Source organism: Panthera uncia, chromosome B1, assembly GCF_023721935.1.
Source record: "Panthera uncia isolate 11264 chromosome B1, Puncia_PCG_1.0, whole genome shotgun sequence".
Taxonomy (NCBI): domain Eukaryota; kingdom Metazoa; phylum Chordata; class Mammalia; order Carnivora; family Felidae; genus Panthera; species Panthera uncia.
This window is the reverse complement of record NC_064811.1, coordinates 4,803,175-4,824,405: the sequence shown is the minus strand read 5'-3', so window position 1 is coordinate 4,824,405 and position 21,231 is coordinate 4,803,175. Positions and strand designations below refer to the sequence as shown.

Sequence of the window (21,231 nt, the reverse complement as noted above, 5' to 3'; positions counted from 1 at the left end):
TGAGCTACACGGTGCGTGGTTCATACGTGTGTCTCCCATTGCCCCATGAGCAAACTGAGGCAGGGACCAGAGTTGGCTCACCTCCCTCCCCCTCACATTATACTTCCTGGCATTCGTTGGATGTCAACAAATGTTGGTTGAACAAATGGGCCTTATTAGAAAGTTCTGATGGGTTTTAATGCCTTAACATGTAAAATATATAATTACTTAAATCAAGCATTTCATCTAGTAGACAAAGCTCTTTTCACACATGGGGAGGGGCCCCAAGGGCAGGAAAATAACAACACAGGTCTCTGTGGCTGTCAATGTTAGGAGCTGATAGACCAGTTCAGGGGTTCCCAACCCCGGCGCTGTTGACACCTGGGCTGGATTACCTGTGTTGTAGGACACTGCCTTGTGCATCGTGGGATGTTTAACAGCATCCCTGGCGTCTACCCACTAGATGCCGGGAGCGGCTTCCGAGTTAGGACCATAGAAAATGTCTCCAGACGTTGCCAATTTTTTCCCTGGTTGGGAAAAATCATGCCCAGTTGAGAACCACCGGACCAGTCATTCAATAGGTTTTGGTACGGTAAATATTCCCTTTTCTGCCTTGACAAAGCTCTCGGAATGTGTCGGGCACAGTCGAGTATTTCTCCCAAGCTCCGACGAGCAGCACAGACCCCCAAGCCAGAGGCAAAACCACTTGCTACCGAATGAGGGCTTTGATTGCTACCAATTCCTTAAAGCCGTGTCTGAAGGCTCGGCTTCAAATATTTATGGAGCCTATGAAATGGCCCCGGAGCGTGAGAGCTTCTATTAAATTTATAACTCCAGCGGTGATTGATGGACCTGGGCATTGCTGCGAATGCTTCGTGTGAGCTCTTTGTGGAAAGCCAGGATCCTCGCAGGACTCAGGAGCTCAGAGGGCGGTGGGGGGTCATCGGCTCGGAGGACGGGACAGGACAGCCCGCCTTCTCCCTGCGGGCGTCGCGCAGGGCACGCGGGCTCCACAGCGGCTGCAGCCGGACACGGACACGCTCCGGGACCAGGCGTCGGCCCTGAGGGCGGGGGAAGCTGGAGGCAAGAGCAGAATGAAATGGTCTCTGCCTCTCCAAGCTCGTAAAAGCCCCCTCATCCCACACTTATCCAGGGAAGAGACGGCAACAGGAAGGAACATTTACGGAGGCTTTGTGTGCCCGGCACGAGTGCTCCCCCTGCACCGCTCACGTCCTCCTATACAGCTCAACGAGGCACACGATGCCTTCACGGTGCGGCGGGGGAGGAACAGGGGCTGGGGGGTGGCCCTCACCACGTCATCCAGCAGGTGTCTGCCAGGACAATCACTGATGGTGTCCCCATAGAGCAGGGACGTTTCTTGTTTACAGGGACGAGAGATGGCGAGTGTCCCATCAAGCGGCAATCGATGTCGACTGGCTGCTGACCTCATGCCGGGCACCATCCACGGCTCTTGCCACCGAGCTGGTTCACCTGTTTCCACTGAGCCCTCCCACCAGGCTGTCATCAGGCCTGCATGACCAATGGGGAAACAGGTGCCTGTTTCAGAGACCCTAAATAGCTCACCTAAATCTATGCAGCTGCTGAACCCAAGCCCACCTGCCCTCAAAGCCCCACCCACTCTTTCTGGAGCTCCACCCCTACCTATCATACGCATGTCAGCCCTCCATGCCCAGCACCCACAGTTATCAAGCACCTTCCCCACAAATGACGGAAGGAAGGATCCCCATGCTGGGCAGTGTCAGTCCTACTTATGTCTCTGCTCGGTCCTCTGGCAGAGGGCCTCAGCAGTCAGATGGGCAGAAGGGAGCAAACTTCTCCCATGCCCTCGGGAGGCCGTGACCAGTGGGTGGCGTGGCACACGCAGTGCCACTGATGGCTGAGAAAGAGGCACAGCCAGGAAGGAGAGGAAATGCCGGTCATCGGGTGCTGGCCCGTGTGCCCCGCCTGGACCGGCCCCTCCCCCAGGGTGCTCCCCACCCAGCGGCACAGGCAGGCCAAAAAACGTGCAGGTCCACTGCCGAATCAGTGTCGGAAGAGAGGCCCACGCACCCGTCAGTGGAGCACCCGGGAGGGGAGCACTGACCATACATTGAGGGGCAGGAAGGCCTCCTGGAGGAGGCGGTGTCTGAGCCAGACTTTCGAGAAGGAGCAGGATTCTGCTGTTAAAAGCTGAAGGTCATTGCACGTAGAGTAACGTGCAACCAGCAACTTAAGGAATCTGCACTTGTCAATGATAATAGTTTAAACCTCATGAAACTGCAGATTCTGTCGCGAGAAGGTAGTACAATGTCTCCTATGGTTCAGCCTATGGCAGTGAACATTTCTGGAGCTCCTATGATGTGCCGGATATCATGCTAAGCAATGTATACATATTGATTCATTCCGTCTTTAACCCAAAGAGGCAACTAGGATTATTACCTCATTGTACAGATGAAGAAACAGAGGCCCAGAGAGGTTAAGTGACTTGCCTATGGCCACACAGCTAACAGGAGGCAGAGTCAGGATTTGAGCCCAAGTCGCTCAACCCCTGGGCCTGCACCGTTCACCCCTACAGCCGGGCTGTCACACACAGGACAGATGAAGGGTCTTCAGTGGGGCAGTGGCATGACCAGGCTGTGACACAGGGACAGACATTGCCTCCATCACCAAAGGTTTACCAGCCTTCTTGGGATATTTGTGTGTATTTCCAGGCCCTCCCTGCTTTCTTTCTTTTTTTCTCTAAGCTCGACCATAAAATAATAGAATTGTGACATGTGACAAATTTAGCTACTGCCCTTCAACAATGACCTCGTTTTGCTGCTAGGTCACTGATCCCCTAGTGTAGTTATTTAACAAACTCATTTTCACCACAGGAAGCCCTTCCCCTCGAGCCAGCCCGGATCTATGGCTCGCAATCTGTTGTCCCACAAGGCAATGGGCTCTCTGCTTCTTGACGCCCTGCACAGCAGAGCAGGATGCAGCCTGCGTGGGGTGGGGGGAGACCAGGTGCCCCGTGACCTTCTAGACAAAGAGCCCACCAGCCCCTCGCTCTGATTCTGTGTCCCACAGGCCCTTGAGAGGGCCCCCTGTGTGCCAGGTGCTCGCAAAGCAGGGGAACAAAAATGCCTGTACCAACATCCCACCATCTCGCTGCAGAGTCAGGCCAACATCCCACGGATTTGTAACTGCGTCCAACAGAGGAAGCGTGTTTAATGGTGGCATTCAATGTGCGTGGCAATGACTCTGAAGAAAGCTAAAGAACAATCCGGAAACTTGGAGCACCTTCTGGTTCATTCATTCATTCATTCATTCAGTTTATGCTCTGCCCGTTTCCTCAAGTTTCTGGCCAGCACCACCTAGCGCACGCCCTCGCGGGGTTTTTCTCACCCTGAACTCCAGGCTGGGCCGTGCAGGGGGCAGGAGAGACTGTTCCCATCCCTCCCGTGAAGGCTTCTCACCGTCTGGCCACTTAGTGGCCGCAGCCCCAGCTCCAGAGCCAGGCTGCCTGGGTGGGATCCCAGCTCTGCTGCCTATGAACTGCGTGACCCAGGGTCGGCTATATACCTCCTCTGCACCTTGTCTTTTCTCACAGGTAAAGGGGGCAAATTCTGACACCTATTTTGTAAGCCCCTCGTGAGGACTGAAAGAGCCAGTGCATTGCACACGGCGAGCAGGCATTCAGGAAGGGGGCGGGGGGCTTCTTTCCCACTGTTACTCTCATCATCATCATCACCGGGGGGCACCTGGGTGGCTCAGTTGGTTAAACATCCGACTTCAGCTCAGGTCATGATCTCACGGTTCGTGGGTTCGAGCCCCACGTCGGGCTGTGTGCTGACAGCTCGGAGCCTGGAGCCTACTTCGGATTCTGTGTCTCCCTTTCTCTCTCTGTCCCTCCCCTGCTTACACACACACTCTCTCTCTCTGTGTCCTTCAAAAACGAATAAATAAATAAACAAAACATTAAAAAATTTTTAACATCATCACTGGGATCTCTAAGACCCCTCTCTACACCTTCTTACTTCCTGCCACGGCCACGTTTAACTGCCCGCAATGCCCCTGACACCTGAGGAGCATTGACCCCTCCGTCTTTGCTGGTACTGTTTCCTTTTTCTAGAATGCCTTCTATTGCTTGGGATAAGCCAGGCCAAAGGTCAAAAGTCAGAGGAAATTTTCCTAGGAAAAGACCAAAGCTGGGAAAAAAACAAAAAAACAAAAAAAGTACTCATTCTTAGGTAATAAACCTGTAGACGAGTAATTTAAAATTAAAGTCACCAGTCAGGGGAAAAAATGTTTAAGAAGGTCACCAATAGGGGCACCTGGGTGGCTCAGTTGGTTAAGCATCCAACGTTTGATTTCGGCTCAGGTCATGATCTCACAATTCGAGAGATTGAGCCCCGCATCAGCTCTGTGATGACAGTGTGGAGCCTGTTTGGGATTCTCTCTCTCTGCCCCTCCCCCCACTTGCTTTCTCTCTCTCTCCCTTTCTCTCTCTTTCAAAAATAAATAAATGAAATTTTAAAAATAAATGAAGGCCAGTAACAATAGCTGTCATTTATTGACCACCTCTCATGTACCAAGCAGTATAGCAAGCATGTTATGTGTGTGCTTTCACTGAACTGTCCTAACAATTCTAAGAGGTAAATACTGTCTCCATTTTTTAGATAAAAAAATTAATGTAATCATGGAGGCAGGAGAGATGCCACGCGAATGACAGGTGGAAGGAAATCACCAATAAGCTGAGATGAAATGCTAAGAATAAGATCAGATTTCTCCTGAGTAATGGCGACTTTCTTTTTCTCCTGAGCATCTCTCTTGTTCACATACTTATTCAGCCCTGTTTACCTGATTTTGTGATCATACTAGCAGTTGGAAGTATCATCCCCATGTTACAGACGAGGAAGCAGAGACACAGACATAGTAAGTCCTCTGCCCAACATCACGCTGAATTACAGTTGCGATTTGAACTCAAGCCCGTCAGACTTCACATCTCATCAGTAAAATATGTTCTCTCTGAGAAAAGAGGGGGCTGCTGTGGCTCCACTTGGTTAGGACATTTTGGACTGAACCTCTGGTAAATACTAGAAAAGCTGGACAGAACAGAGCACACCTTCTATTTAAACCGTCTGAGAGCTATGGAGATGGGCAGGATCTGAGGGACTAAAGCTGAAAACAGGAGAGAAGCCGGGAGTCACTGGCATGGCCGTGGAGGCCATACTTCCCTCCAGGTGAGAGCCTACAGTAACAGTGGCAGTTGTGATGCAGAAGGCTAAGCGAGGCTTTTCCCAGCTAATGGGACTGACAAGGGCCACGGGCAAAAGATGCTGGTAAACACTACAGTCTTCTGGTCAGGACGCCAAAGGCTATGCCCAAGGAGTGAGAGTGAACGGGAAGGAAAACAGAACTTGCAAGTGCTGAAACCATCTCTGAACCAGGTTATGATGTGAGGAATGGCCTGAGCCCTGCCTAGCCACCTGTCACAAGCAAAAGGAAGCGCGCTCTGGATGAAGACAATACACTATGAGGCAGAACCCCAAATTATACCTTTAGGTTTTGACACATGATGTCTAGCACTCAGGGAAAAATAACCAGACACCGAACACATGACTTGACCAAAACCACAAATTAAATGGTAGATAATAGATAGAGACTAGGAAGGGAAACCAAGGGGTTTCTGTGGTGCTGGTCGTTTTTCTAGTTCTCAACCTGGTGATGGCTTTTGGGGTGTCACTCCATGATAATTCATTGATCTGTACACTTACAATTTGTGCCGTTTTCCATATGTGTGTTACAGTCTTGATAAAAACAAAAGGTTATCGAAGAAATTAGATGACTGATGTCCTCTCACCTTTGGTGAATCCGGTCTAGCCGTGTTCTGTGCTGGCCACTCAGCCTCGGGAACAGGCCAGGACTCTGAATGCAAAGGTCTTTGGATGATGACACTGTCTGTTTTGGGCTTTGGGAGGTATTTCTGAGCTAGAAAAGAGTATTTTCAGTCAAGCCTCAGACCAGAAATCTACTCTAAAAATCACAAGTCTCTGAGCCTTGGAATAACCTTTTCCATTCTCTTTCATTCCCAGATCCCCACGTACCCATGACAGAAGCCCTCTCGGATGCCCACAAACCCTTGAGTGCCTTATCCACACCCTTCTGATGGTCCCGTCATGGCTGTGGGTATCCTAGAAAACTACCTGCCCTCATCAGCTTTCTTTCCTTGGATGTCAGCTCGTTCAACACAGGGACCACCACCTCTGCAAGCTGACCCATTTTTTTTTAAATTTTTTTAAAATATTTATTTATTTTTGAGACAGAGAGAGAGCATGAACGGGGGAGGGGCAGAGAGAGAGGGAGACACAGAATCGGAAGCGGGCTCCAGGCTCTGAGCCATCAGCCCAGAGCCCGACGCGGGGCTCGAACTCACGGACCGTGAGATCGTGACCTGAGCTGAAGTCAGAGACTTAACCGACTGAGCCACCCAGGCGCCCCAAGCTGACCCACTTTTGTAAACTCTGAGATACACCCCCTGGGTCTGGTACTCAGTAGCCTTCTGGAAATCTTTAAGGAACAAGTAACTCAATCAATCGAGCCCATTTCTGAGGACGCTGAGGCCACAGAAGGAAAGACACTTGCACAAATTAGTGGCAGATGAAGGGCCAAGTGGAATTCATGCCCTTCCAACTGTGAAAACAGATGCCAACTCAGACTGCTAGGAGGACACAACAGTACAGGGGGCAGGCCCATCCTGACCGGACAAAGACCGAGAAAAGATCTCTCTTTTTGGGTCAGTCAGTAAGACACTCCTGAGAAAGGTCATACTATCCTCCTTTAAAAGATAAGACTCTGGGGCTCAGAGAGGCTAATTAACTCATCCAAGATTACACAGCTGGCAAGCACAAGATCCTGTGATAAGAGTTGCCAGATAAGCAGATCTCAAGAGCAACCCACTCACCTGCAGGCAATGCCATCCGTGCTTCCTCTGTGTTTCTTTTTTTTTTTTAAGTTTATTTATTTATTTTGAGAGAGATAGAAAGTGAGCTGGGGAGGGGCAGAGAGAAAGGGACACGGAGAACCCCAAGCAGGCTCCACGCTGTCAGCATGGAGCCCGATGTAGGGCTTGAACTCAAGAACCGGGAGTTCATGACCTGAGCCAATGATCACGGCTTAACTGGCTGAGCCACCCCGGCCGGCGCCCCACTTTCTCCACGTTTCTGCTGAGCATCCGACGTGAGCAGAATGCTGAACGAATCCCTTCCCCCATGCTGGCAGCATGCTGCACTTAACCAGGGCAATCCTATCTGCCCAGGTAGCATCTGAGTTTCCTTTTTAGGAATAAACACAACAGGGGCACCTGGGTGGCTCAGTCGGTTAAGCGTCTGGCTTCGGCTCCAGTCACGATCTCACGGTTGGTGGGATCGAGCCCTGCATCGGGCACTGCACTGACAACTCGGAGCCTGGAGCCCGCTTCGGATTCTGTGTCTCCCTCTCTCTCTGCCCCTCCCCCGCTCACACTCTGTCTCTCTCAAAAATAAACATTAAGGGGCGCCTGGGTGGCTCAGTCGGTTAAGCGGCCGACTTCGGCTCAGGTCATGATCTCGCGGTCTGTGAGTTCGAGCCCCGTGTCGGGCTCTGTGCTGACAGCTCAGAGCCTGGAGCTTGTTTCAGATTCTGTGTCTCCCTCTCTCTCTGACCCTCCCCCATTCATGCTCTGTCTCTCTCTGTCTCAAAAATAAATAAACGTTAAAAAAAATTAAAAAAAAATAAACATTAAAACAAATTTAAAAATAATCATATTAAACAGAACAAAAGCAATCATCCGCTACCATGTTTCTACATAACCGCTGTGAGAATCTGAGTTTATCTGCCCGCTTAAGTTGCTACTCATACAGATGATGTGCTTACATAGCCCTATCCCTGTAATCATCCAGTGCATTCCATTCCCCATCTCAGATATGATATTCTCCTAAATTTTTATTTTTATTTTTTTATTTTATTTATTTATTTTTAACATTTATTTTATTTTTGAGACAGAGAGAGACAGAGCATGAATGGGGGAGGGTCAGAGAGAGGGAGACACAGAATCTGAAACAGGCTCCAGGCTCTGAGCTGTCAGCCCACAGCCCGACGCGGGGCTCGAACTCACGGACCGTGAGATCATGACCTGAGCCGAAGTCGGCCGCTTAACCGACTGAGCCACCCAGGCACCCCTGTCCTAAATTTTTAAAAGACAGGGCTCATCGACAATGCTGGAGGGCCCCCGCCCCACAGAGCTTTTCATTATCAGAAACGCCAGGGCATGAATACACCTGTCCATTGAGTTTTTCCACACAGAGAATTATTTCCTTAGGATGAGCTTCCAGGAGCGAAACCACAGGGCTGAGGACACCGGCCACTTCTGTGGAGTGTTTCTGGTCCCGTGTTCTCCTTACACTGGGGAGCGAGAAGGCAGGGCCAAGTAGGGCGGGAGGGGGAGACGGCGGGGCTGGTTCCTCACAGCCTGCACTTGACCCTGGCCCACCTGTCAGATGGTCCTGGCGTCTGAGCACACAGATATCGCTAATTGAAAATCGCACTGACCTCTTACAGCTGCTGCCGTCTCAGACTCGACATCCAGGCGGTGGCTGGTCTGGAAGAAAAGAGTCAGCAGTTATTCTGCGTGATCCAGGAGAACAAGCCTCCCGCGGGTGGCTGCAACTGGGAGGAAGCAGGTCATGCACTGCACCCCCCCCCCCATCCCGCGCAAAGCACAGTCTCCGGTCAGAGCCACCCCTCCCCCCTCTGCCCGTGACCCTCGAAGGAGTCCAGAATCTGCTCTTAGGGAACACAGGTGCAGGAAAGCCATTGCATTTTCTCTACTCAGATTAAATCTCCAAACGGAGACTGTGATTAATGTGTTTTAGAAACTGCTGTGAAAAGTGGGGGGAGAAAATGAGGGAGGCTGGACGGCAAAGTTTCCAGGAGAGATGTTCTTCCTCCACGGAGGTCCTGCCAGACCTTGCACCGGCCGGTTGCTGAGCTGCCCCGGGGTCCCTGGCGCAGTGACCCAGGAATTCAGGTCGGGCTTGAACCGGACTCCCCACTGCGCCACCGTGTAGACCGGGTGCCTGTCCTCCTGGGTCCCACGACCGCGCAGGGTCTACAAAAGGGGCTGCGGCAAAGTTGGCTAGCTGGTGTGTCCTGACTGGTTTAACAAGAGCAGGGCTGGACCTTCAAGGCAGGTCAGATTCCAGACCAGCAGCCCAGACCTTGCCTCCTCTTGGGCGTTTCTGGCGGGGCAGGGGCCCGTGTGTCACTGTGATATCTCGCTTCCCCATCACTGTGTCCTCGAGGTAGTTACATCAGCTGGCCCCCTGCCTGAAGACCCCTGCCCTTTCTCTCTTTCTCTGGCGAACTTCTATGTATATGTCACAACCCAACTGAAATGTCCCCTCCGGTAGGAAGTCTTCCCTGATTTCACCCACCTGCTTCTCACATAGCTCCTCCGGGCTGTGCCATGACAAGGGACTCTTTTGTCCCCTCGAAAATGGATTGACCAACCCAGTGACGAATACACAAGGGCACAGATTATGGCTTGACCATCTTGACCGGCCCCACTTACTGGAGCCTTCTGTATTAGGCACGCTGCCTCTTCTTCCGCTCACGGGGCGCTGCGCTCATATCCCCGGGGACACCGCGTGTCCTCCGGCACCATCACGGCTCGCAGCCCTGTGCCCGCCCACGTCCAGCTCTCCGGGGCCCAGACGGCCTTCGCTCCACCTTTCTGGCTACTACGACCCCTCTGTATCCCTCCAGGCCTGGTGTGTGTGCCGCCTCCTCCAGGAAGCATACTCCCCATCAAGTCCCTCTCTCCTCTCTCCACACGTTTACTGTCCCTCGCACCAGCCTCCCAGGGGGGCCCGTTCGATGCCGACTCCTTCACCACGAGAACGAGGTCTCATTGACCTTCGTGTCCAGAGTAGCCTCAGACCCATCCCACCGATGGCCAGGGGGCAGCCTGTGATCGGGGAGCCACAGATCCTCCTTCCCTTCCTGCCCCTCGTTCTTCCCACTGGCCTGGAGAGGCTCAGGGCCGGGCACCGCCACGCAGAATCCTGGCTCTGCCGCCTCCTTGGTCTCGGCCAAGTAAGACACCCCAGACCCTGAGCCGTGCCGCCTCCATCTGCAGAATGGAGGCGCTCACGTGTTCCTGGCAGGGGCTTGTCGGAACGCGAGGAGAGTGGACGTCTACGAAATGCTCCACACAGGGTAGTGGACTACCGTTCGTCCTGTGGGCGCCGCTCCCCTCCCTCCCCCACGTAAACTTTTGGGGGCCATATTCTAAATTTCATAAAAGGCAAGAGCTAAAGGGAGAATCATTTCCTGGATCCTTGGAGGCCCAGGCCTGGGGGTCGCCGATTTAATGAATTAGGGGAGTTTAGGGCTCTGAGCCCCGCTGCTGCTTGTGAAGACGCGATTGCTTTTCTGGAAGCCCGTCTATAGATCTCGCTGACGATGCCCAGAGGAGAGCAAGGAGGTGGAGGAAAAGGAGAGCGCAGGGCAAGAGGAAGCAAAGGTAGCAGCCCCCTTGCCGGTCGCCTGCCCCCGCCCAGGGCTGCGGTGCAGACAGCTCCCCACTGCTGGAATGCCCAAGCCCCGACCTCCGCCCGGGGACCCCGGTGCTCTCTGAGTGCCTGTACGTGACAGCTCGTGTGGCCATTTGACACGAGGTCTTACTGAAGCCTCACAGAGCCCGGTGGAGGGACCGCAGCCCCCTGGCCTAAGGGAACAGGCAGCTTAGGAAGGTGAGGGGGGAGCACCATGGTCACAGGTTGGCAATTCTTCGGGGTCTGGGGCGTGTCCGTCTGCCTGGTACAAACGTGCCGGGAGAAAATACAGTGACCCCCGAGTCCCAGAACTGCTGGGTGCCAGGCAGGCCCCACTCATCAAGTTCTCCGATGGGACCTGCCATTTGTTGAGCTGACAGCAGGCCAGACCCCGGGGGAGGTGGTTCAGGCTCAGGCAGGAGGGCGTGCCTGCACCCTAACCAGGGCCGTCTCCAGGGTGAGCCCTGGCACCCCCTCCCCAGCTCCCCCCTCCCACCAAGGGCATCTGCCCCCAAGGAGGGGATGACACCTGAATAGAAACCACAAAGAAAGGTGTGTCTCATTCTTGGCTTGGGAATGTCAACAGCCTAGGTCCTGGCAGAAGCTGGGGAGAAAACAGGTGTCCTGGGCCTGGGGGCAGGGGACACTGCCCACTTAAGCCAAGCTTGAGGGGTGGGTGGAATTGAGACCCCCGCCCCCACCTCCCAGAGAGGTTTTCAGGAATCCAAAAAAGGGAAGGAACCTGCCTTCCCCTTGCTCCCACCTCCGGGTACAGGCAGGGAGGTGGCGAGACCCCCGTGTTGCCCGCTGAAAGATGTTGGGGAAGCTGGCCGAGCTGGCCTCAGGGAAATGCCCCACTTTAGAACCAGTGCCTGAGCTGAGCTGGAGGAAAGACACCGGGGCACGTGCAAGGCCAGACATGCCAAGGGCCAGCACAGCACCCCTATGTGATGGTATTCAGAGGGCGCCTTTGGGAGGTGATCAGGGCCGAAGGAGGGAGCCCTCGGGATGGGATTAGCACCCTTGTAACCAGAGACATGTGGGGACACAGCGAGAAGGCAGCCGTCTGCAACCAGCAGACTACTTGGAGCCTCAGTGGCCTCCCTAAAAACGCAGGCTTTGGGAGGAGGAAATGAGCGAATGGAAAACGCTGGCATGCGGGAGGGCTGAGTCTCGGCCAGCATCCCCACGGCTAGTGGATAAAGGACCGGCCTGTCTGGTGGGGCCCGTCCGGTTGGGCCCCACCCCAGCCCCCAGCCCCGTCCTCCGTCAGACCTTTGCATTTAGTGGGAGCCTCTTCCCGAGGCCAGGCGCCAGACCACCTGAGCCTCCAGGGTCCAGGCCCTCCCGGGATGCTTCTGGGAGCACGGCTGGGCCTCAGTGCTCCCTCTGCCCTGGCACATCCCACCCCAAGCCCACCCGTGTCTCCCCAGCCAGCTGGGCAGCGCCCCCAGGCTGCAAGCCAGAGCCCAAAGCCTCCACGGGGAATCTGTGTTCTCTGAATGAGAGGCAGTGCCTGTCAAACCCACCCCTGCCCGGCCGCCAGCAATGCTCTGCCCTGCCGCCTGGCCCTCGGTCCTCACAGCCCAAGTCACTGGCTGTTGAAAGAGAGAAGCTGCTGTGTGCACAGCACCCCTCCCGCCCCCCGCCCAGGCTGCAGCCGGGTCTCACCCCTACACCTGCTGGGTCCGCCTTCCCAGAGCATGGGGACCTGCTCCACCACCACCACCGGTGTCCCCACTCACGAGGAACACAGCCTAAGTGACCTCCCACCCGGCCAGTCTCCCACCACTGCTCCACGAAGCACCCAGGCCCTGCAGCCAGCCCGGAACACCCTTGGTTTCTTAAACACATCACGGCCTTGTAGCTGCACTCGGAGGGCCAGCCTTCCGGAAACAAGAGGGACCGAGTCCTTGAGGGCCTGGGACGTGCCAGACCCCGCACCGCCCATATTCCCAACGGTGCATGCGCACGCACCCTACCCCCCTCCCGCAGGGATGGTGACGGCACTGGCTGGGTGCGGGGGCCCCCTGTCAACGTCAAAGCCCAGCTCAGCTCAGGCACACGGCCTCTTGCAGAGAAGGCCGAGCTGGAGAGCCACTTGTAGACGTGTGGCTCTGGGCAGGACTTGAGACCCCTGAGCCTCAGGCTTCTCAACTGGAGAAGGGACCATGACAGCACCTTGCCTGTGTGAGGACCTCCCGAGTCAGCTCCATGAAGCACTTGGGACAGCGTCCGAGCGCTGTAAGGGGTACGTGGAAGTGTCCCCTCCTAAGGCCATAGAGCTAGACAGTGGCCACCCTCTTGACAGCTGCCCACACACAGACCAGCTTCCCACCAAGTGGGACCACACCCCCCCCCCCCATACAGGGCGCTTCACAAACGAGCTGTCTTCATGTCAACTCTGCCCAGTAGGCGGTCCTGTTCCCATTTTACAGACTGGAAAACTGAGGCTCAGAACAAGTACGATTCTTGCCCAGAGACACACACATAGTCAGTCAGTCTCTGCCCCAGTCCCGTTTTCGCTTCCTTCATGACCCTCACCACGACTCACGATTATCTACTCCTCTGCTGTCGGCAGGTTTGCTCTGAGAAATGATTCACCGTTTCTCCCCCTCAGCGCTCGACACTTGAGGTCACGGTAGGGGGCAACGGCACAGCCAGGATTTTGTGGTTTGCACAGGGAATCGTGAGGCGTCCCCCCGATCGTGCAAATAGGGGTGTTCTTGGAGAGCAGAATTGTAAAGTAATGCAAAAGGAGGGAGGGCAGAGTCCAAGTCCTTAAAAGAAGGGAGTAGAAGCTTATGTAACTGGCCATTGCTTTCAACAGGTCTCGGGGAAGACACCCCGGGAGGCAAGTCCGGCCCCAGGAGCACATCCTTAAAGGAAATGAATGAATCAGGCTGATAACACCATTCATTCTCCCTGCTTTCATTCCAGCCTCCAAAATGACCTGGTTATAAATGTTTAGTGACTAACAGACGAACGAAGGAATGAATGAATGAACTTGATTTCCTGACAATTCCACTATACGGGGGGAGAATATGTGGACAAGTTTCCATCCATCCCTCCAAAACTTCAGCCTGCACATGGTTCTAGCTCTCATGGGAAACTGATACATTAGTGTTAAGGTTTGTGCATCAGTCTCTGTGAATTTGGTCATTATGAGTCAGCCCAGCCAATCCCGGTGAACATTTCAGTTCTAGTTTCAGAGCAGCCCCTGGGAGGTGGGGCTCTCACTGCTATGATGCCTTCTCAGCAGGGGGCCAGCTGGCCCTCCCGGGTGACTGCAGCCCACACCCCGGAACTCTGCTTTCTGTCCTGCCTCCGTCAACACAGAGACTGTGCAAAGCTTCTCAACAACATGCTAACTTCCTTCCTCAGCCCTATCCTGGCTCTCAAGAAGTTTGAACCACTCGGGCAGAGAGATGAGCCCCGGACTGAGAGTCTGGGACTCCGGATTCAAACTCTGGCTCTGAACTCAACTGTCACGCAGCCCTGAGCAGATCCCTGGGCCTCCCGGTCTCCATCTCCCGGGCTGGTTGGTGGCTGGGACCAGGGGGCCTCTGATGACTATGGGGGAAAGGAAGGGACAGAGAAGGCCGGGCTTGCAGAGCTGGGCTGGGAAGGGCCGAGCTGCTGATCAGGAGCGTGGGGAGCAGGGCCGGCTGTGTCTACACGCGTGTGTGTGTGGAGGGTGGGCTCAGTGAGCACCCACCATACCCTGCACACAAATGCCGGGACGCTGCTATTCAGAGCTGGGCACAGATCCAGGAGCCCCTCCCCAGACCTGGGTCAGAGCCGGCATCCAGACCGTCCACACTACCTGGGGGCTGTGTGACCTCGAGTGAGCCTCCCAACTTCTCTGGGCCTCAGTTTCCTTTTTGGTTGACTATTAGGAGAGGAGACCCTCATTCATCCAGTTCATTATTTCATTCATTCAACAAGTCTCCCCCGGGCGGCTTCTCTGTGCCAGGCACTAGGGAGACACAGATGGTTACGGAGCCTCTCTGGCCCCATCAGAGAGGTGCTGACAAAGCTGCCACGACAGCAGGGCAAAATCCCTCTCACGTGCCATGTCATGAACATCCACGTGCCATGGAGGACAGAGGAGGTGACTGACTCTGTGGTGCATGGGAATCAGGGAAGCCTCCCTGGGCAAGGTCACACTTGAACTGTGCCTTGAAGGATGGCTGGGAGGCTGCGGGACAGACAAGGATGCTGCCAGAGGACGCGGTAAGTGCTAAGGCCCTGAGGCACACGTGCAAGAACCCTCTGGTGAAGTAAGTGTCGCGGGGCTTGTAGGACTGTGGCTGTGTGTGTCTGTCTCCTGCATGTGCTGTGAGCACTTTAAGGGTAAGGATGCCCAGCTCGCCGTCCTGCACCAGCCAGGAGCGCAGGGGCCGGCCCAGAGCAAGAGTCCTGGGCGTGTTCTGGGTGGGCTCAGTGGACAGAGGGAGGGAGGGATGGTTCGGGTCAGGCAGGTGGACAGGCAGGCCGTGTGCCCTCAGCTCCCGGAGGAAGAGTGTCAGCGGGTCTGTGAAGACTACCTCTGGGAGCGCCGGAGCCAGGAAGGCAGCCGCGTACTCGGCCAGTGCCACGTCGTCCACCATGCCCCGCGCCGTCTCGGAGAGCAGGTGATCCTCGGCCCCGCGTCGGTGCAGCTCCCGCAGCAGGTGCGTGATGAGGCGGTTCCTCTCCCGGCACTTCTGGACCAGAGAAGCCAGCTTGGCCTGCAGGGGTGGGAGCAGAGATGCTCCAGGCGGGTCCGCGGAGGCAGGGCACCCTTGGGGGCCGGGCAGCTGGGCTGGGCTCTGGGCCCTGCGCTGTATCCACCTGTGCCGCCTTAGCTCGGCCCCCTCCCTGCGCCCCGAAGCCAGAACACCTTTGAAAAGTAGCCATACAGCCACACACCCTCAGGGGCTCCCCACTGCCCTCTGGGTGGGGTCCAGGCTCAGAGCGTCTCTGTGACCAAGCTCCTCTCTACACCTTGACTTGCTCATCTGTACAATGGTCATTGTTAAGGGCAAAGGGGTTGCTGTCCCTCTGTGCCCGGCTCCAGGCTTCCTTCTATCCCAACAATTAGCATTCATATCTGTGGGTCTGTCTCCCACGTAGCCCAGGAGCTCTTCAAGGTCAAAGCTGACATTCCCCTAGATCCCTGCACCATCACTGTGCCATTGCTGGGCACACTATGGCCCCTGGGAGGGATCTGCTGCATGAATGGTGCGAGAGGGGACCCTCTTGCCATGAAATGACCTCCCACATCTGGGCATGTCTGGAGGGGGTGACAGATAGACCCTCCTCATTCGAGAGTGGCCCCAGGCGAGTCCCTTCCCTCCTGATGTGCCCTCCTGCTCCATCAGAAGAGCAGGTGATGATCTTTTCCTGCCAGGACTTCCGGCCCAGCCCAGCCCGGAGGCCTAGGAACATTCCCTAGGCAGTGATGCTTGGGCACCCAGTACCGGCTGGCAGGGCAGGAGGGTGGCCTGAGGTGGAGGCCGGGGCTCCCCGGGTCCCCTGGATCGCACCACCCCAAAACACCAGGGCCTCGTGCATTCGGCCAGCACGTGCCATAGCTTCAGAGGTTGGGACAGACGGGGACAGTCCCTCTGGGTCACGCTCTCAGGCAGGAAAGCAGGACACGGACAGGGAGGTGTGGCGGGGCCTCAGACACACGCAAAATATACTGGAAGAAAATTAATGAAAGCACTAGGTTCAAACGGGGATTTAGGGTGGTATTTGTCTCTCCCATTTTTCTTTCCAGTTTTATTTCATAATAGACACGGACTACATCTAGAATGGGGAAGATACTAAGCTCGTTATTTTATCTTATTTTTTTTTTTTAATTTTTTTTTTTTCAACGTTTTTTATTTATTTTTGGGACAGAGAGAGACAGAGCATGAACGGGGGAGGGGCAGAGAGAGAGAGGGAGACACAGAATCGGAAACAGGCTCCAGGCTCCGAGCCATCAGCCCAGAGCCTGACGTGGGGCTCGAACTCACGGACCGTGAGATCGTGACCTGGCTGAAGTCGGACGCTTAACCGACTGCGCCACCCAGGCGCCCCTATCTTATTTTTTTTTTGGAAAGGGACATCGCGTATCGATCTCACAGACATCATTACCTTCAAAGGAGCCACGGCCGAATTTGCCTCGTGTTGCTTTCTCTGAAGTTCCTCAAGCTGAAAGAGAACCAACATGGTTGATAATGCCCAGCCCCCGTTGACACAGCCTGAGCCTCCCCAGGGGAGCTGGGCTCAGAGAGGTTGGCTCTGGTCCCCTCTCTTCCCACAGTGGTGGGGGGGGTGGTTCTCAGTGGGGAGCGGGGGCCTTGCCCGTCACCTGCCCGGTGAGATCTGGGCGGGGAAGGATGCTCTGAGCGCTACGAATGAGCTCTGCCAGATTGCAGGTGCCCGGCCAGCTCTGTTCCTTCTTCCTTCCAGAAGGAAGCCTTCCCGGATTCCCCATGAAGCGATTTTTTTTTGGTGCTGTGTTAACCTCTGGGAATCCGAGCCAGACACCCTGGGTCCTAATCCTGGCTCAGCCACTCACTAGCACTGTGACCTTGTGCAAATCACCTCTCTTTCTGCCTCGGTCTTCTTGTCTGTAGAGTGGGGGTCCTATCAGAGCCCACCCAATTAGTGAGTATTGCAGCGAGGAGTCCGTGAATTGTCCCCTGTGAAGTGCTTAGAACATCCAGTTAGCACTCACTGAAGGTAAACCGTTATTACGAACTGGCAGAGGCACCAGGCACGGGAGGAAAGCCACCTCGGACCCTCCAGCCTCGCCCTGCACGCAGCTGAATACCAGCGGGTGACTCCCATCGATGCTTTGTGGGGTGGAGCTGTCCAGCCGCGTCCCGTCCAAACTGCTGACCCACCAAATCGTAAGACAGAACAAGAGGGCTGCTGTGTCAGGCCTTCTGCCTCACCCTCTCGTTCCCTCTGTAGTCGGCACAAAGAAAGCTACACAAATAAAAGTCCTTTTTCCTCTTCCCGACCTCCTCTGACCTCTAACGCTGTTCTCAGCCTTCCATACCCGCCCTCACAATGCCTACACATACGAAACTGTGCTATTCAAATGTCTTACATCTTGGATTGCCGTTTGATTTTAAATCATCGTGTTATCTTGGGCCACCTGGGCGGCCCCATCACTTAAGCGTCTGACTCTTGATTTCAGCTCAGGTCATGATCTCACGGTTCATGAGATCGAGCCCCAAGTTGGGCTCTGTGCTGACAGCACGGAGCCTGCTTGGGATTCTCTCTCTCTCTCTCTCTCTCTGCCCCTCCCCAACTCCTGTGCTCTCTCTCTCTCTCATAATAAATAAATAAACATTAAAATAAAATAAAATAAAATCATGGCATTATTTCTATGTCATTTCATACAAACGGACCATGTTCTTTTAAAATCTTGCATATTATTTCATCACGAGGCTGAAACAATCTATTTAACCGATTCTTTGTGAAAGTTTATATTGTTTCTTTGTTTCACAGACAGGCTTCAATGAACATTTCTATATAGCTACTTTTTTGGCATACACCTTCCTGAATGTAATCAAAGTGTAAAATGCCAGCTCCAAGCCTACTGTGTTGCATTCAAAAGGCACTCAATAATATTTGCAGGCTTGGATTCAACCATCTCTCGGCTTCCGCTTAGGAAATAGCAAGAATGTGTTGCTGGGCGCCGTGTGGTGGGGCATTTGCCATGAAAACGTGAATGAGAAGAGAGTAAACAGACAACAGGTGGGAGAAAATACCACCGGGGAAATGTAAATCAAACCACACTGAGACACCACGTCGTGCCCACGGGGATGGCGATCACCAAACAGACAGTAGGGAGCGTCGGGGAGCTTGCGGAGAGGTTGGGGCCTCGAACCAGCAATCAGAGACCCATCTTAAGGTAACTAAGTGTGACTGAAAAGTTCCATCATCACATTACAAGAATTTCATTGAGCTGAAAACTATAAGAAAAGGAACCAAATGGAAATACGAGGACTGCAACATACAACCCCTGAAATTAAGAACTAAAATAATGAGTTTATGAGTAAACTCAGTGCTCCTGAAAAGCATCAACTAGAAGATGGGTTAGGAAGAAATATTCGAACTGAAGGGCAGAGAGAGAAAAAAGATGGAAAATAATGAAAACCAGACTTCAAAATACATTGGATATGGTAAAAAGCCCTACCATGTGTAGCGAGGGTTATATTTCTCACACCTCAGTGACAGGAGGGAAAAGGGACGGTCCCTCCCTTGCTGGCTGAGGCACAATGAGAAACACTGGTTATTGCCTTGGCTTTGGAAGCGGGTAACAGTGCTACGGAAAGGCATTCTTCAATATCTGTTAAGAATCAACAACATCTCCACTCGGGGCCAGTACGCCCCCAGTTCTCTGAGCTCTTGCATATAAACAGGAATTTATAAATGAATGGAAATAACCATAGATCCAACAACAGGGGAATGAACATCGCACCCAGCCGATAGATTACCACACAGGAAAAAAAAAATTGGGTACAAAGGCTATGAAGCAACGTGGACATGAGGCTAAGTATAGTATAAATGCATCTGATTATACAGAGACTGCACGGGAAAGGAGCCAGAAATTACATCACAATGTTGATGATGTGTTTTCCATCCATCAGCTTGTCAAAAACATGTAAAGTGTGATAACATTCGGGGTACCAAGTGTGGGCAAACACTACACTCATTTATTCTTGGTGGAAGCATAAATGATGTAGTCACTTTGGAGGGTTCTTTGCCTTTATGTTTCAAAGTCAATTATGTACATATCCTTTGACCCAGTAATTATTCTGCTAGAACGTTACCCTTTGCATACGTAGCAGAAACATATCCTAAGACAGGGGTATAGAAAGGTTCACTGAGCTTTGTTTGTAAAGCAAAGAAACAGAAACAATTCAGATTTCCATAAACAAAGAATTGGTTAAATAAGTTATGGTTTGGCCTCTTGAAAAAATAATATGCCAGATTTTTTAAAAATGAGGTCAGTCTGTAGGTGTTGATATGGAAATATTACCAATATTTTTATTAAATGATAAAAATCAAGGTGCAGAATATTTTGGGGTGGTATAATTTCACTTTTGTGTATGCATCCATACATATACTAAATATGAGTAGATAAGGCTGAAAAAAATACTGGGGGTCAGAAGGGGTTGGGGCCAAAGGGGGACAAGAACTAATTTTTTTTTTGCATTTTAAGAAAATAGCTAATTATAGATCTACATGCACTTGTAAGTAATAATACAGAGAATTTTGCCCTGTTTCTGCCAAGGGGAGCATTTTGTAAAATTATTGTATGTTACAACGTTATCATGTCAATTATACTGACGCTGGTATAATCTTCCAATATTACTCAGGTTTCTTCAGTTCTACTTGTACTGTGTGTGTGTGTGTGTGTGTGTGTGTGCGTGTGTACTAAGTTCTATGCAATTTTATCACCCGTGAACATTCACGTCTCCATCATGATGGACAAGACAATGAGCAGTGGACACTCGCTTCATTCCTACAGAGGAAGGACTTTTATTTACGTAACAGTTGAAAACCTGTTAGACTTTTTAGGAAACCATTACACGTATTTACCACCTTTAGATGGAACAGAAGTCAGCTGGGTGGAGGGATTCCTTCCCCACACCGTTCTTTACTTGAGACATCTAACAAATACTAGCAAAAACCGCTGGGAATGGTGACGTCTTGCCTGATTCTTCTATTCTCAAAACTCCCCGGAGCCTGGGAACGTTTCATTCACAGGCGGGAAAGAACCTGCGGGCCCAGCCTACCTCGCCCTTGAGCTGGTCCCGGAGGCGGGTGGCTTCCGCATGTGACACCTGCAGTACCCGGTGGGCAGAAGCCTGGTCTCTGAGCTGGCACCGCAGGGTCAGCACCTGGTGCTGGAGGTGCCCAATGCACAGCCTGAGGTCCTCTTTGGGGGTGTCTGTCTCCGTGCCCTGCAGCGGCGGAAATCACAGATCGCATGAAATGCTTAGGTTAGCTTATCTTCCAAAGCAACTTGCCTTAGCAAACAAACAGGATCCGTTTTCTTTCTTAATTCTTTTTCTGCCTACGTTTTTTTTCTCAAGTGAAAAATTTTAGAAAATAAAGTGGCAGAAGTCACCCCACATCCTATTAGCCAGAGTAATCATTGTGATCATCCGTGTATTTTCTCCAGTCTTTCTGCTATGCCCTTCCTTACGCATGTGTGTGTGTGTGTGTGCGTGTGTGTGTGGCCCATGCTGGGAATCAGGGTGTTGGGGGCGTCTAGAGAATTAGAGAATAACATTCTCGAGTGTGATTTTCAAGAGACACATGTATCTATCTATATCTTTTGCATATATTTTCAAAAATACGTAAAATGGCATGGCATTCCAGAATCTATTTCAATCAATTTCGGTCACCACGCCGCTGAAAACAAGTATAATGAATGGAATTTAAGGTTCAAATCCAATTACGAGATGCTTATCACATTAAAGCATCATCTGTTGATATACAAGAGGATACTGCATTTTCCCCACTTTTCTTAAATCAGTACATAATTGTCTCTCACCCTTTTTGGGTCAGACATGGGCAGCTTTCATATGGACGTTATGGGGAACTTCTGGGAGGCAGAAAGGCGGGAAGGAGAGGTAATTTAGCACTCTGGGAAGGGTGATTAAATGACAGTGAT

General features: G+C 52.7%; 1 protein-coding gene across 1 annotated transcript in view; it reads right to left on the bottom strand.

Annotated features, from left to right (window-relative positions):
• Positions 1–243: 243 nt before the first annotated feature.
• The window catches only part of CB1H4orf50 (chromosome B1 C4orf50 homolog), a 55,005-nt gene continuing 34,017 nt past the window's right edge, over positions 244–21,231 (bottom strand). Inside the window, exons 8-13 of the mRNA XM_049632625.1 lie at positions 20,348–20,515; positions 16,683–16,739; positions 15,107–15,289; positions 8,551–8,599; positions 5,825–5,952; positions 244–1,056 (exon numbers count right to left, since the gene is read on the bottom strand). Of these exons, the coding sequence (XP_049488582.1) occupies positions 805–1,056; positions 5,825–5,952; positions 8,551–8,599; positions 15,107–15,289; positions 16,683–16,739; positions 20,348–20,515 (837 nt within the window). The 3' untranslated portion in view covers positions 244–804. The remainder of the gene's footprint in view (positions 1,057–5,824; positions 5,953–8,550; positions 8,600–15,106; positions 15,290–16,682; positions 16,740–20,347; positions 20,516–21,231) is intronic.